The sequence below is a fragment of the Carettochelys insculpta genome, chromosome 4 (assembly GCF_033958435.1).
Source record: "Carettochelys insculpta isolate YL-2023 chromosome 4, ASM3395843v1, whole genome shotgun sequence".
Lineage (NCBI taxonomy): Eukaryota > Metazoa > Chordata > Testudines > Carettochelyidae > Carettochelys > Carettochelys insculpta.
The window spans coordinates 5526097-5543099 of NC_134140.1; the positions used below are offsets into that span (position 1 = coordinate 5526097).

Consider the following 17003-nt stretch of genomic DNA (forward strand, 5'->3'; position numbering starts at 1 on the left):
TTACAATAAATAACCATTTTACGATGATAACCAGATGGAATGTGACTTCTTCATTGCTATGACATCTGATTAAATGACAACAAGTATCAGAGGGGTAGCCATTAGTCTGCATCTGCAAAAACGAGAACTCCCCTGGCCTCTGATAGACTAACAGGTCTATTGGTGCATAAGCTTTCATAGGGAAAGACCCGCCTCATCGGCTGCTTTCATCATTGACAAAGTGGTTCTTTGCCCACAAAAGCTTATGCTCCAATATATCTGTTAGCCTATAAGGTGCCATAGGACTTCTCGTTGCTTTTGCTGATTGAATGACTTTATTTTGGTTTTGCTGTACATGTTGACAGATTGTTTGGTTTTTTGGTCTGCCGATAATTTTTTCAAAGACAATTTTCATAGGTGGATCTGCTTAGAAAACAATTGTTTGGTGTTCCGTGATCTCAAAAAGTTGAAGACACACTGGTGCAGGGTGTATGTGCCCACACTTTGCTTGTATTTATACTGCATATATGGGAGGTGGAGTTGTATTTCTACTGTGTATATTGTTGGGGGGTTAGGGGAAGAGAATGCAACTTATGCATGTGCATTTGTATGGGATGTGAGACCTCCCTTCCTATTTGATAGTATCAGAGAGGGAGCTGTGCTAGTCTATGTACTATCAAAACAAAAAAGCAGGCAAGTAGCACTTTAAAGACTAACAAAATAATTTATTAGGTGAGCGTTCATGGGACAGACCCACTTCTTCAGCCCATACCCAGACCACAGCAGACTCAATATTTAAGGCACAGAGAACCAAAAACAGTAATCAAGGTGGACAAACCAGAAAAAATTGATCAAGGTGAGCAAATCAGAGAGCAGAGGGGTAGAAAGTGGGGTGTCAAGAATTAGATTAAGCCAAGTATGCAGAACTCGTTTGCATACTTGGCTTAATCTAATTCTTGCCCCCCCCTACTCGTTCTGATTTGCTCACTTTGATCATTTTTTTCCTGATTTGTCCTCAATTACTGTTTTTGGTTCTCTGTGCCTTAAATATTGAGTCTGTTCTGGTCTGGCTATGGACTGAAGAAGTGGGTCTGCCCCACGAAAGCTCATCACCTAATAAATTATTTTGTTAGTCGTTGAAGTGCTACTGGGCTGCTTCTTTGTCTTCCTATTTGATGTTTCCAAACAGACCTGGCCCTTGTCATAGGCCATGCTGGGCTCTCCCCCACCAACGACACCCCCACCCCCCCATCCTGCAGACACCCTGCAAGGCACCCGGACTTGGAGCAAACGCTCCTTTCTCCACCCAGCTGCAGCCTGCTTTGCATATTAATGTGTTATTTACACTTCACAGGGGAAGCCCTCGATATAAACCTACTCGGGCCTTTTCCCCGTGTACGGAGGCTGCCGGCAGGCACCTAAAACATAATCAGTCCAGGGGAAGGATCCTCCCACATTAGCCGCCGAGCTGCTCACTGGCCATGCTCCAGAGTCCGCTCGTGCCTAGTCGGCTCAGCCACGGCCTGGCCCCAGGCGCAGACTCCTCTGACCCTCCAGTTGCGCCCGAGCCCCCCCGGAGGACCCCCTTTAACATCGAGGCCATCCTCTCCAAGCCGGAGCCCCAGAAGAAAGGCGCCGCCGGTGCCCCAGCTGCCCCCAGCCCGCCGCCGGAGTGGCCCAGCTGGATCCACCCCGCCGCCTGCTCGCTGGGCCTGCTGCCCTGCCCAGCCGCGTGCGGGGACAAGCCGGACCTCGGCGCTCCGCACCAGCACCAGCTGCAGCAGCACAGGTGGCAGGGGGGCTGCCTGTTCTCCTATGCCGGCTGTGGGCAAGAGAGTAAGTCGGGTGTAAAGGGGGTGCGTGTCCGAGGTGTGTGTGTGTGTGTGTGTGCTGGGCAGGGGACGGGGGTGTGTATGATGGGGGGGGCGGTGTGTGTGTGTGTGTGTGTGTGTGTGCTGGGCAGGGGACGGGGGTGTGTATGATGGGGGGGCTGGTGTGTGTGTGTGTGTGCTGGGCAGGGGATGGTGGTGTGTATGATGGGGGGGCGGTGTGTGTGTGTGTGTGTGTGTGTGCTGGGCAGGGGATGGTGGTGTGTATGATGGGGGGGCGGTGTGTGTGTGTGCTGGGCAGGGGATGGTGGTGTGTATGATGGGGGGGCTGGTGTGTGTGTGTGTCTGTCCCTGGGGTGTTTCTCTCTAGTGTGTATATCTGGGGTGGGTGTGCACTCATGGGGCGGGTGGTGGAGACGTGTATGTGGCTGACGGATTTCTGCTCCTCTGGGATTGTCCTGGTGCATCCCAAGGGTCCTCAGACTGGGGGTCACCTGGTTATTTCAGGGGGTCTCAGTCTCTCAGCCTCCCCTGCTCCACCTCCAGCATTTAGGATAATGTCAAGTATCTAAATGAGTGGGGTGAATTGCAGAGGCTGGGCACACTCAGGGGCTCCCTGCTTGAACAGGGGTCACCAGTGCACCAGTTTGAGAACCATTGTATCTGGAGTAGCGAGGAGGGTCAGTCTGGGAAGTGTGCACATATTTGGGTGTCCAAGGGGCGCATGGCACGTGGCGTGTCTGTTGGGGGTGCATGTTGCATACCCCTCTGGTGTGTGGGTACGTGTATCGTGGGCTGTATGAGGCTGACTCCTTTGTACGTGTGTGCCTGCCTAGGGGTGGGTTTTGCCTGGGTGCAGTTTGCACAGAGGCTGGCTTGTTGCCTGTAGGGCAATAGCTTATACAGGAGGTAGGTGTCATATTGTTGGCAGTATGTCGGTGGGGAAACTGTATCTGTGGATCTGTAAGCCTGGGAACTTGGAAGGAGTTGTTACAGGCCCATCAGGATTGGGCAGGAGCAAACTGTGACCACCTGAGCTTTGACTTTTTCTGGACTAAACCAAACTAATAGAAAATCCAAATAAAGTTTTTTGTTAGGATCCCTGAGATTTGAGGTGCAACTCACACGTGTGTGTGTGTGTGTGTGTGTGTGTGTGTGTGTGTGTGTGTGTGTGTGTGTGTGTGTGTGTGTGTGTGTGTGTGTACACAGAGCGGAGTCATTTCCCAATATGTACTCCTGTTTCTCAATATACTGAGAATAGATTGAACGAGCTGATGCTTATTAATTCTGAGAAGCTGATGGGTGAAGAGCCTTTGGGGTTTTCCCATTAGGGTCTGACCCCGTTGGAGCCACTCCTCTGAGCAGTTATGCTCAGGTGGCTTTGCAGAATCTGGCCCGCAAGTTTGTTAGACTTTTTAATATACACCCATCTAGGGCAATTTTTTTTCTTATTCAAACAGCAGTTTAATGTGCGTTTCATGGGCAGAACTAAAGAGGCTGGTGGAGCTACATTGCTGTAGCAAGAGGGCAAATTTTAGTTCATTGTGTCTATATTCTTGTCTCCTCTTTATTTCAATGAGCAGCCTTGTTTAAAAATAAATGTTTCATGATGGCCAGATAAATTTACTATTGTAGAGCACACAAGGTCCAGTCCCCCAGTTGTGAAGAGGCAAAACTGCCAACCAAAATCTATGAATATTTTGCCTGCATAAGAAACCAGGATTGGAGCCCTGCAGTTCTGAAAGATTTAGATGCTAAAAATATTGTTTATAGTCAGAGACCATTAAGAAAACTATTTAATGCAGTTACGTGGTTTGTATGATCCCTTTCTTTAGACAAAACAGCTTAACAGCTACAGAGAGGTCGCCATGTTAGTCTGTATCTTCACAAAAAAGCAGCATTGTAGCACTTGGAAGATGAACAAAATGATTTATTAGGTGATGAGCTTTCATGGGACAGACCCATTTCTTCAGATCTGGAAAAGCTGTTTCGCTTAATAGCCATGATTTTACATTATAATAATATTGCTAGTTTGGTGAGAGGATGCTTGGGCAGTTTGCAAGGGATTTGCTAAATTATTTCACTCCAATTCCTATTTACTACTATAATAAGTGACTCATACCTTAGTTATTATAGGACAAATCTTCCAGTGTCAATAGACAGAGTTCAGTTGAAGTCAAACTAACCGTGTTGATTTACACCAGCAGAGACTCGGGCCCTACGTTATAAATTTTTATATACACAGATATTTTAAACAGCTGCCACACATGGGGTTTATTCTCCATACATGGTTTTATAGCTATAACAGTGATAAATATTATATCTCAATGCCTTTTAGAAGGACAGCCCTGAAATTGCAAACACATACCTACACATTCTTAGCTTTGCACAGCAGAGTAATCCCACTGATCCAATGGTATTACTCTGGTGCATAAAGTTAAGCATGTACAGAAGAATCTGCAGGATCCCAGCCTGTAGTTCTACTGATTTATAATTGCATTCTAGCTATTTTTATAACCAAACAGATTCGAATATCGACATTTAGAGTTCCCAGTAGAGTATATAACTATACTTGGAAACCTTTTTAATGCCTATCAGCATTGTACTGAGCTTTACTAAAAGGCTGATCCATTCAAGTGGGGCTCTATGCATTTGTAGAGCCCTTCTAAAGTCAGTGGGGCCAGCAGGGGAGCAGAGCCCCACGTGTGTGGACCCAGCTGGCGGATCAGGGCTTTCCAGTGTAACTGTTTACTGGTGAGGGGTCTGACTGCAAACCACTCTGACTGCAAACCACGTGTCTCCAGCCTGCCACACACCTGAGTGATTGTAGATAGAACCCAGATCCAAAGCCGGGGCAGAGCAGACATCTCCGATCCTCACGTTTGGGGAATTTTCTGAATTTTGAACCCTCCTCTCTCCTATTTATTCATTATGCAAAGGCCCCCATGCTGCTGAAGTCGGTGGATGACTCGCGTGAGTCAGGATTGTGCATGTAAGGCTGGTAAACTCAAGACCTGCCTTTATTTTGTGTAACCATTTAAAACTGTGCGAAAGACTTCTGAACAATATAGTCCTGATTGTTATGCCACAGTATGCTTGGGCCTTGCAGGACCCCACGACCAGATACACCTTGCCATGAAGAATTCATAACCCATCCCCCAGTACATAGGCACATGATTAACTGTACTCTCTCAATCCCCCTGAAGCGCAGGGTATGCAGGATCTGGGCCCAGTCCAGAGCTTCCAATACAGGCGGAACCTCTCTAGTCCGGCACCCTCAGGCCCTGACCGGTGTTGGACAAGAGAATTTGCCAGACCATGGGAGGCCAATGTTGTCTGGCAGCATTACTGAAACTTCCACTGCTTACTGGGCTCTTAGATGCCACAGGACTTCTTGTTGTTCTCGAAGATACAGACTAACGTGGCTACCTCTTTGATATGTAGAGGTAAGTTACAGCCACGTAAGAGCACAGAACACTTAGAGCCAGGGCTGGTGACTATAAACAAACTTTATGGGACTGTGGGAAACTTGGCCACACCCATGCTAAGTGGCCGTCCAGCTAACCGAATCATGCTGGATTGCGGATGTTGCCAGACGAGAGAGTTCCAGACTAGAGAGTTTCAGCCTTTATAAGCAGTGCATGGAAAGGGTCAAGTCCCTTGTGGACGAGAGCAGTCATACTCTGAAACAAGCCACATCTGTAGCTTGCAGGGTTTTGAGCTGGTGAAACAATTTCACCCACAGCCAGGAGCCGTCTTTCTGTACATGTATTGGGCGCTTCAGTTTCTGGCCTTTGCCTGCTGACTCTCGCCCCTTGCTTGCAGGTCTGGAGTTGTGTCATTGTGTAGGAGCTGGCCCCCCTGTCCCTTGGCGAGCCAGGGGACCCTGTAAGATGAAGAGAGTCCGCACTGTCTTCAAGCCAGAGCAGCTGGAGCGGCTGGAGCAGGAATTCCTCAAACAGCAATACATGGTGGGCACAGAGCGGGTGGACCTGGCTGCCACCCTGCACCTCACAGAGACCCAGGTAGGAAATCTACCACCTTCTCCTGAAGCCATGATCAGTCTGGGACCTATACATGGTCCCTGGGGTCAGACAGAAATCCAGGCTTGGTCCCCTTCTGGGACACTGCAGCCAGAAATGACAGGAAATGAGCCAGCTAGTAAGTTTCAGGGATTTCTGTCTCTCTGTGGGGCTCTGGTTGGTTACATATTCCTCTGCAGACAGAACTGATTCTCCCTAGAAATGGAGAATGTCTCTGGGACTCTGGTCTCCCAAAGGACATCCCATGACTAGGGCAATTGAAAACTAGATGAGACAAAGCACAAGGCTGTGTAGTGACTCTGTAAGAGATCACTGAGGCAGGTGACGAAACAGGCGTTGAAATTTGTCTGAATAACGATGGCACCTACTGCTCCATTCATGGCTAAAAATGCATTTGGGTTATAGACATACCTGGTGCGGGGTTCCAAATGTGCTGTTGGTTAGAGAGCCTTCCTCTCTGGGAAGGCACCTGTACAGTTGTCCATTATGGGGCCATCATTCCTCTGCTGCAGTGTTCCCTGTAAGCTGAGCCACCCCATAGAAAGCCCACAGTTCCCGTAGCAGGTAGCATGTGTTTCTGTTGGTAGTGCACATCCCAAGTGCCTTGGTGCACGGAACAAACTTTATTCTGCCCCGGATGGAAACAATTAGAGGGAACCCTGCTCTGCAGCAGGTGAAACAGACCAGAGTTGGAGACAGGATGGGAATCAATTTGAGGTTTAAGGTTGTTCCTATAGTGCTGCAAGGACCAGTTCAGCATTGGCAAGAGGAGGGGGAGAAAACAAGCTCGTTTTCCATCTCAGACGTCTATGATTCTTGATTGTGTCACTGTGCATGCGCCCAACGGGACTATCATGGGGGGGGGCTGAGCTGTGAAAAGACCTTTGGGAACTGGGCCTCTTCCCAGTATCGCTGATCTGCGGCAGGCCTAGGGCTCAGCCCCCACCAGGGTTTTCCCACCACAGAAATTTCATTTTTGGACAAAATGGGAAAAATGTGCGGACAGACACATCTTTTACGGACGTGATCTCTATGCTACATGAAGACGACATAAATGGCCAAAAGTGAAATGTAATCATCGTCATTCGAAATTTACGGACAGGTTGGCAACCCTGGCCCCCACCCCGCCAAGCCCCTGTCCCTGTCCCCAGCTCTCTTCTTGCTTTTGCTGAGCACTGCTGTGCCTGATCCACTGACCCAGAGGGAACTTTGCCATTGACCATGTCAGGAGCAGGATCTGATCTTTTATTCTGGTGTTAGCTGGTCTAATCACTGTCTTATTGCCAAGGCGGCTGGCACCTGAAGCTGCTTAGGAATGGCTACATTCAGACAGTCGCACTTCTTTGTGTACCATTTTCATGCACAGACATCCCCAGCTGGTGTGTTTGTGCCAGATGGAAACAGCTGCTTCGCGGGGGCCCTCCCTGCTGAAATCTGCCAGCTGGTGGTTCCCTGGCCCCATTCAAAGCACTGTGTGGCAGCGATTGCTGGGCCCACACTGTGCTCCTGAGTTGTGTTGCCGCCTTTCTAAGTCTAAATACTCTGCCCAGCTCCCATCAAAGCCAGTGGCTAAACTCCCTATTGGCTTTCCTGGGGAGGCAGCTTGACTCCTGGTCACGCTGTCCATGGTGCATGGCCCAGGTTATACCCAGCATGGGTGTGTAGCAGCTGGGGTCTCCCAGCATGATGGTACTGCAGTGCTGCTGGGATCCCTGGATGCTGTGGTCATGAGGTCACAGAGCTCGTCTCGTCTTCCAGGACAGGGGGAGGAGTGGACTTGGGTGTGGCAGAAAAATACTGAGTATGTGGCATGCAGAGCTCCCGCCTTGTGGGAACAAACTGCTTGTTCCGGTTTTGTGCACATTTGGGTTACCCGGGGGGCTGGAGGAGGGTGTTGTTTGGGGGAAATCTATCATTTAAAGAGAACACAAGCGGGGGGAAGGTTTCGGGGAAGGAGTTCGCGGCTGGTGTGTAAAACCAAAGGGCAAGGAGTCGGGACTCTTGTGATCCTTTTCACAATTCTCTGTGTGCAAATGGCGTGACTGCCGTGTGACTCAGTTTCCCCACCTGTGATACACAACCTCACTGGGCAGTTGTTAGGCTTGGGTAAATGGCTGTAAAGTGCTTTGAGAGCCTCAAAAAGGAAGCCACTGCTTTATTTATAACTGGTAGTAGTAATCCTCATGGCCCCTGGTACCCAGAGCCTCTTCGTACCAAGTCCTTCTGTCGATAAAACTCCTCCTGGAGTCAAGGAGGCTTGTTCCTGGAGGGATCACAGGATCGGGCCCTGCAGAGGTATTTTAGCCCAGTTCAAAGACTTGGGGGTCAGGGATTTAAGGCATCAGCGCCCTGGCCCAGCGCGAGCGGGTGTCACTGCCTGTTGTACTGATCCTCTCCTAGGTGAAAGTCTGGTTCCAGAACCGGAGGATCAAATGGAGAAAGCAGAACCTGGAGCAGAAGAAGGCGCAGCTGTCACCCCGTGGAGGGACGCAGCCTGTTTCTACAGACTCGGAGAACAACGAGGAAGACACAGTGGACGTGGAGGTCTGAGTGGCTTGAGAATCCCCTGCTGGAGACATTGCTCTTGTGATGAAACTAGTGGACTTCTACGGCTGTGTCCGAAGAGTGGAGTTACCCCAAGGTTACCCAGGGGCTAGCAGGGAGTTGAGCAGCTGCTCCACACAGACAGGACTGACCTGGCACTGCCCAGGATGAGTTCATGATACGCAACACCCACCGTTTGGCAGCATCAGACCAAACACCCAGGCCCTGTTCACCGGGTCAGCAGCTCATGGGCAACTTCCACAATAGGGCCCCCTTGTATAAAACCAGAACACCCGCAAGTCTCTTTTCTCTGTCGAAATGCTGGAAAGCAGGGCCCCTTTCCAGCAGAAAGACTGGGGTTAAAATGAGCAACGGGGTTGGGAGGCAGTCTGAGAGTTCAGCTCCAGATCCAGACGTCAGTGCATGCGTAAACCCAGTATGGTTGTGGTGTAATCAGCTGCCCCCCTAGGGGAGTTCTGGCAGTGAGTTAAGAGAATCAGGCTCATGATTTTTGTTCCCCTAGTAGCCTCCCCAGTTTAATTTTATTTGCATGTTGCGTTTGATGTTCAGCGCTGAACCAAAAGTGCTCCTCTACAGTTTGCAGTAAAGTAAACAGGTTCTGACTACACCAAGGAGAAAAGGGCCGATGGGCCATAATTAAGGGCTTGATACTGCCCCAGGCTCGGTTCTCATTGATATCAACAGGAGCTTTGCGAGCAGCGTGAGATTCTTGGTTTTATATAGTGAACCGTGATTCTGATCTTACTTATGCTGATCCTCCACTTGTGGAAGTCCATTGTCTGTCTGCCATGGGCTTATTCCTGATTCCTATGGGCACGAGAGGCATCTCAGGACTTTTGGGTTCAATGTAAGGCTGCAAGATCGGGCCCTAAAGATGAACCCTTGCAGCAGTCCAAGGGGTAGTGTCCTGAAAGCTGCAAGCGGTTGTGGTTTAGAATGAAAGTGCCTTCTAGCCGCCCTCCTGCAGTGCTGCAATAAGGATTTGTGCATTTTTGCCTCTCTTCTGGCCTGCAAAGCCCAGATCAAAGAGGTCCATCCACCCCTCTGCACATACTGCATTACCTTAAGCGTGGAAAATCAGGGCTGCCTCTCTCCAGAGGGCAGTGTTTGGAGCTGGGAATTTGCCGTCAGCCCATTCTACAAATTTTGTTTGGGGTTTGCAATCCTGTCTTTTTACGAGACATGGCCTTGCTTGCAAATCACCCCCTCCCAGCAACACATGCACACCCATCATGAATCCAGCTATAGCTGCTATGTTGTCTTAATCCCTGCATTGTGCATCTGGTGGCAGAGGAAATATCCACCTGGCGGTTTTGCCCATAACTCATAAAATTATATTTTAGCGGGAGTGCAAACTGGGTTTGTGGTAGCTGATATGATGCTCAGTCCCTCTTGTATCATTATACTGGGCATGTTTTCTGTTCACCTTGCCAGCTGCTATGGGCTCTCAGAGCAGCCAAACCCTCAGCACTGTGGCTGTCTGTCACATGTAGTAACTGTATTTGCTAAAGCTCCAGCAGTGGGATATTAAAACAGCTGGCTGGCTGGCAGGTTGCCCCGAATGCTCAGGGTAATTTATTGTGCCTCTGTCTGAACCAGATCATTGCAAATAACATGGCTCTGGTATTATTTATACACCTCGCCCTGAGCTTTGGACACTGTAATTTATTTTTGTGCTTCACATTTTACCACAATAAAATTGAGTCTATTTTAAAAGAGTTACAAAAGGATGAGACGTGCCTGTGGGAACTGGGAGCCAATACTTTTATTCCAAGCTAATATGCGACTGGGTGGCCCCCGGGGGCTCTGAACCCTAGAGGCAGCGTTCTCCATAAGCTGAGTGCTGGGGTGCCCCCCCACCCCCCGGGAGAGATTCAGGTGCAACCCAAGTGATTAGCACAGCACCTAGAGCTGGCAATGTGTCCATGGGTGATGCACATGCCGTGATGCATATAACAAAATTTATTCTGCCCATGGATGGAAAAAAAATAGAGGGAACGCTGCCTGTGGGTGGTAGAGATCAGGCTGCGGCTGCTATTTTCCCCCTCGTTTCCTCTACAAACCAGGCGGAGGGAAGCCTGCGAAAAGGGCTGCACTGCAATTAGCAGTAAAGTAAATGGGTTCTGACCACGCTAAGGAGGATGGGCCATAATTAAGGGCTTGATCCTGCCCCATGCAGAGTTCTGACTGGTTTCAATGGGAGCTTCACAAAGAGCATGAGGCTGCTGTGCCTACGCTGTTGAGCACAGATTCTGTTCTCCGTTACACTGATTGATCCTCCACGGGTGTAACTCCGGTATCTGCCAGGAAATTATTCCTGATTCCTTCAGGTTCAGGGCCACAGGAGCGCTGATAAAGAACAAAAGGTTGCCGGCTGGGCCAGCCAATGCACTGAAAGGGTGATCAGCTTGCTGGGCTTGCACAGGCCCTGAGCCCCATGCAGGTAATTCATACAAAGAGAGCTGGTTCCTCCCTAAGGCTCACTCCCCCTCCAAGGGCAGGCCATTCAGACAGGCCTTTCAAGTCAGTAGGAAAGGTGGGCTCCCAAGAGGCCATGTTCCTCTCCCCATTCTTCCAACTTCTCCATGGATACTAGATGGGACCAGCTGGGTGATTTGAGTCCAAAACCACCCGGGACAGGCCTGTGGTCACCACAGCAACCAAGAGTCCCTGAGATGAGCCAGAAAATGCTATTGATTTGGTCATGGACCTCCCTGGACACCCTGAGGCCTGGTTCCCCAGGAGGAACCAAACCTCAGCAAGGAGCTCTCTGAAGTGACCAGGGTACTAGGTCTCACCCAAACACTCATCTACATCCACTGCTGGCCTGGGAGACTTCCTGACTCTGATATTGGAGGTGAACAACACAGCCACATGTCCCATCCACCTCTGCTCACCTCACACTGCACTGTCATTCAGGCCAGAGGAAAATCTCCAAGAACTATTAGCAGTGTAGGGCCTCTGATGCACTGTCAAGCAGCTCCGACTCCATCCAGCAGAGGGCAGGCTCTCACACATGACATTTCTTTACACCACGCCCACATATCAGCTGGAAAATATGACTAAAGATATCACTACTAATTAGATCTGGTTGAAAAATGGGATTTTCCCCACGGAATTGTTCATTGAGATGAGGAGGGAAGAATAAAGATACAATTTTTTTATTCTCAGGCTTTCCTTCACCCTTTAATGCCCCCTTCCCTTTCCTGTCACCCCTTCTCCACAGAAGATAAAAAAGGGTTAGAAAAATGGGGAAAATCCACTTTCACTCCTTTTTGGTTCCTGATTTACAAAACAGCACTTTTAAACAATACACAGGTCTCTGCCCCCCACCCCCATTGTTTTCCCCGTGTCTGTCATTTGGAAAACAGCAGCACAGGGCTGGGAAGTAGGAGGAGATTCAAAACCAAATTATTTTGTTGCTGGAGGTTTTTTCTTGTTTTGTCTTTTTTTCATTAATGAAATTTTTCATTTTGAAAAAAATTCAGTTCCTGTCCTCCCATTTTTAATGTCAACAAATTGAATGAAACTAATTTCTAATGGGATTTTTTTTTTGACAAGGAACTGGTTGTGATTGAAGCCCCATTGTGCTAGGCACTGTACAAACATGGATGGAGAGACGGTCCCCACTCAAGAGTTTATTGTGAAGGACAAAGCAGAGTGGCAATTCCTTTCAATCTCTGGCTAAGCTGTGCAGGGCTCACCCTGGCCTGCAGTTGAAAGGAGCTGAGCAGACCTGTGCCCTAAAGCAGGCAATTCCTGGTACGTGCTAACACGACACAACTGAGAATAAAGTTAGTTCTGAGTTCATTAAATCCTGTCCTGACCTTTTTGGAGCTCAGCCAGGCAGGCTTTCCTGCTTTCTGTTCAGGTTGGAAAATCACCCACACACTGCTTTCAATTTCCGATACACTCTGCCATACTTGGTTCTTGAAGGCACAGTTCCTATTGTGATACATAGCTCTCAAAGCAGTTTGCAAAGGAGGACAGAATCATTCATCATCATAATCAATAACCGTGGGCTCAGCGCCTGTTGGTGTCTGATGCCTCTCACTATTTCCTTCCATCTTTCCCTATCCAGTGCAGAGTGGCTCAGTTTCTGTAGACTAGCTCCGCACCAATCTACTAAATCATCTATCCATTCTCTGTGGGGTCTGCCTCTCATATTCGAACCATCCATTATGCCAAATACCAGGGTCTTGATTTTTCATTCGTCATTCATTCTGCAAATATGTCCAAATAGTTGTAGCTTCCATTTTATAGCCTTCTGCAGCAGGTTCTCTTTCGGCTGTATCTTCCTATATAATTCCTCATTGGTGACATTCTGCGTCCATCCTATTCTCAGAATCCTTCTATAGCTCCTTTCGAACCCAAATATTCTTCTTTTCGAATCTTTCGTTATCACCCATGTCTCACATCCGTACAACATGCTGCTGAATACACAGATTTTCAAGCTGCCCAGCTTCGCTCTTAAGCTAATTGCTTTGCTTTTCCAGATCTTATCCATTGCCTTCAAACTCGCTCTTGCTTTTGCTGTTCTAGTAGCTATTTCCTACGAATGAGGTGAGAAACTGTTAGAGTTTGCCACAGAGCAGGAGATGGTGATTGGCAACACCAGATTCCAACAAAAGGACTGTGGGAAGTGGACATGGCGATTGAATGACGGGAGGTCCAAGAACATGATAGATGTGATTTTGATAAGAAGAAGATGGATAACATCAGTATAGCAGTGCCAAACTTTCCAAGGAGCGGATATAGACTCAGACCACAGTCTAGTGATTGCAAACATCAAGACAGAATCATTACCCCCATTTTACGCAAAGGGAAATTAAGGCACTGACAGGTCATGTGAGCTGTCCAAGGTCTCCCAACCAATGAATGTCAGACCTAAAGGATCAAACACTGAACTTGAGTCCCATGCCAGTGCTCTGTCCACTAGGCCACACTGCATCTCCATTAGCCAGCTCTAAAAAAAAAGGCCAAAGCAGACAAAATTACCAGAAATAATACAGCAGTGTCCTGGGATTGCTATGCTCGTCTGTGCCACTTACAGGATTCTCCCAGCATAGTTCTCATCGCATAGGCAAGAGGTGGAAGCCCCATTGCTTGAGACAACTAAAAATCCATTGGATGACACCTGTCGTGTTAGATTTTCAGTGACACTCCTGCGCTGGCTGATGGGTATGTGCTCCCACCCAGTGCAGAGTATTAGCTCAAGACTAAGCTCTGCTTTGAGGTTTGATGAAGGACAAAAGTGGAGTGTCAGCCTTCTGAGAGCACTGTACAAGGGGGGGGGGGACATTCTCCCTAAATGATCAAATATGGCTGGCCCCTCTTCAGTTTTTCTGATATCGAGGGAGGTAACCCAGGGCTTTTATATTAGCATCCACAAGCTGCAGCGTGAAGCAGAAGGGCAGAGCACTTGTCCCGTAAAGTGCACGCACCTGAGGCAGCAGCTGGGGTGGCCTATCTCTGACAGACAGCAGGAAGGACCCAATGGCAGTGTTCCCTGTAAGCTGAGCATTTAGGGTGAGAGATTGAGGTGCGGTCCAGCTGATTAGCAGAGCACCCACAGTGGGCAGCGTGTGTTTCTTTTGGTGGTGCACATCCACACATATCTCAATGCATATAACAAAATGTATTCCATTCATGGATGGAAAAAAATTAGCGGGATCACTGGGGGGGACAGTCTGGTGGCAGAAGCCATCCCCCCTGCCCATGCCATTGAGAATTAAGTGCTACTCGGGGCTTTATAAGAAAGTGGCTAAGGCTTTGGTTACACTTCCAAGTTTAAAGCGCTCGAGGTAAAGCACCTCCAAGAGGGGAGTAGCTAACAGCGCTGGGCGGGTGTTAGCTCAAGACTAAGCTCTCTTTTGAGCTATCCAAGGTCACCCAACCAATGAGTGACAGAGACAAGAATCAAACAGCGGACTTTAGTCCCAGGCCAATGCTCTATCCACTAGGCCACACTGCCTCCCCCCAACCACCTCTAAAGGAAGTCCAAAGCAGAAGAAACTACCAGACATAATACAGCATAAATTAAGCGGCAGTGGCTTTACAGAGCTGTAACTTTCCGCGCTCGGGGAGACTGGGGCGGTGTTTTTTCACACCCCAGGCAAGAAAATGACAGGGCAGTAACTTGCCAGAGTGGATGAGGCCTTAAGACACCCCGAGATTTCAGCCCTAACTTGATCGAACTTCTTCGGAGCATCTGAGGCCAATCAGAAAGCCTGCAGTGACACCTACTGCCCGAAGAACCACCATGCTACAGGCCTCTGGGTGTGCCCGAGTGCGGCAAAAGGCTGCCTGTGAGAAGGGAATTTCAGGTTTCCTAAAGGAACGTGCCAGGGCAAGTCTGAGAGCAGCTGCTCATTGCAAGAGCAATGCAGGAGATTACCCTGAGTGTGTGTGGGAGGGAGAGCACAGGCAGAGCCACTTAGCCTCAAGAGGGCCAGTTAACGCCATGCAGACAGGCTGCCACGAGAATGATGTCTAAGAAGCCCTGGGACAATCCTTGCCGCAGGAACAGAGGCAGATTAAGATGTAGTGGGGCACAAAGAACATTTAGCTCCCACAACCACACCCTAGGGGCTCGGAGGGCCAGAGTGGGGAGGGAGTTATGCACCCACCTGCTTTTTTACAAGGACATGGTAACGTCGGGCAGATGTGGAGCATCCCCCCCTCCCCCAGCTGAAAGCCTCAGCTCAGAGGTGGCAGGAGGAGCGGAACCACACGTGCCTGCAGTCTTAGGCACAAAGTTCAGGCAGCGGTGGAGGCTACTTCTCTCCAACTGCAGGAGGGACCATGTAGGGGCAGCTGGTGCTGGGCACATGTGCCGAGCAAGCCTGGGCAGAGAGCAGTAGCTGCTGAGGCCCAGTAAATAGCAGCAAGAGCTGTGCCAGAGTCCTTCCTGCTCAGGTTCTTGCAGCCTGTGCTCTTCACTGGGCTCCACAGTGCCGCCTAGGCTGGGACAGGGCCTGCTATCCCCATAGGGCATGTCTGCTGCAGGGATATGACCTATGGTCTACCTGGAGTACAAGGGCTTAAATCAAAAACCTGAAGGCTGTGTCTACACTTGCATTCCTCTTTCGAAAGAGGTATGCAAATGAGGGAAATTGAAAATGCAAATGCGGTGCAGGTTTGCATCGCTGGTGGCTCATTTGCATATTCTTATTTCAAAATAGCTTCTTCCGAAAGAAGAAAACCAGTGTAGACACTGCTCTTTGGAAAGTAAATCCCATCTTTGAAAGAATCCTTCTTCCCATTAAAAAAGGAAAGAAGGATTCTTTCAAAGATGGGGTTTACTTTCCAAAGAGCAGTGTCTACACTGGTTTTCTTCTTTCGGAAGAAATTATTTTGAAATAAAAATATGCAATAGGGCACCAGGTATGCAAATCTGCACCTCATTTGCATTTTCAATTTCCATCATTTGCATACCTCTTTCGAAAGAGGAATGCAAGTGTAGACACAGCTGAACTGAACCAAAAAATGGAGCCATTTCACACCAGCCCCCCAGTACATTCTTGGTCTGTAGGAAACCCATGGGATCCCCACCCCACCCCTGGATCCAACCGGCAGCAGCTTGCCCCAGGGGCAAGGCTACAGGCTAGGAGCTGCTCTCTCACCCAGGGTAATTTCAGAGAGAATGACACTGCAGAGGGGTACATTTTTAACCTGATACCAAGAGGCAAAAGAGGGACTCTTAGGCCCTGGCATTACAGAGCTAGGGAGGCTTACCCTCTGGGATTTCCCTGCAGTCTCCAGGAATTAACAATGAACCTTTAATTAAAAATTGTCCCATGTGAGCAAACCTCGAGGAATACATCCAACTGAAGTTGGCAACCCTATATAGAGCTGCTGGTCCGAAGCTCCCCAGAGCAATATCTGCATGACTCTTACCACTGCCCAGCTGAGGCTGCCAACCTGGTAAGGGGGCGGGGCCTTGGGGGGTGAGGAGGAGCAAGGGGCAGGGCCAGAGTTCCTGCACCGGTGCCCCTCCCGTTTCTACCAGGTTTTGGCATTGCTGTGGGGACCCCCAGCTCAGCCATTGACTTGCACATTAATCTACTGCTGCCCTGGAAGCTGTATCCTGCCTTGTCCCTGAGGCGAGTTATGGAGTTCAGGGGTCAGTGCCCCGCGTTGGCTTCTTTCGCCTACAGCAAAAACCATGATCCGGCCAAGTCCGTCAGGCTGTCAGGTGGAACCTGCAAGGAAAACACGAGAGGAAGACCTTGGATAACATGGAGAAGATCTACTGAGACTAGGGTGGCCATCCGTCCCGTATTGAGCAGGATGGTCCTGTATCTGGGATGCCAGAAAGGCGTCCTGACTCTTTTTTTAACAAGGGATGAATTCTCCCATATTTCCCCCCAACCCACAGCCTCGGGGAAGCAGGGGGAGCGTGGGCAGCTTCTGCTTCCCCAGGGCTCCCAGCCCTGGAGTTGCCAGGGTTCCCCCAGATGACCCCCAGGGGTGAAGCTGCCGACAGGGCTCTGTGCCCTGGTTGGCTTCTAGCCCCTGGGACTGCTGGGATTCCGGGTCCCCAGCACTGGAGCTGTTGGTGGGGCTCCATGCCCCAGTTGGCTCC

General features: G+C 49.4%; 1 protein-coding gene across 1 annotated transcript; it reads left to right on the top strand.

Moving 5' to 3' along the window:
* The first annotated feature begins 1460 nt into the window (after positions 1-1460).
* Positions 1461-8631, top strand: LOC142011920 (homeobox protein not2-like). The gene is made up of 3 exons (XM_074991651.1): positions 1461-1815; positions 5634-5833; positions 8252-8631. The coding sequence occupies exons 1-3, from the start codon at positions 1461-1463 to the stop codon at positions 8399-8401; spliced, it is 705 nt and encodes a 234-aa protein (XP_074847752.1). The 3' UTR covers positions 8402-8631.
* The last annotated feature ends 8372 nt before the right edge of the window (positions 8632-17003 follow it).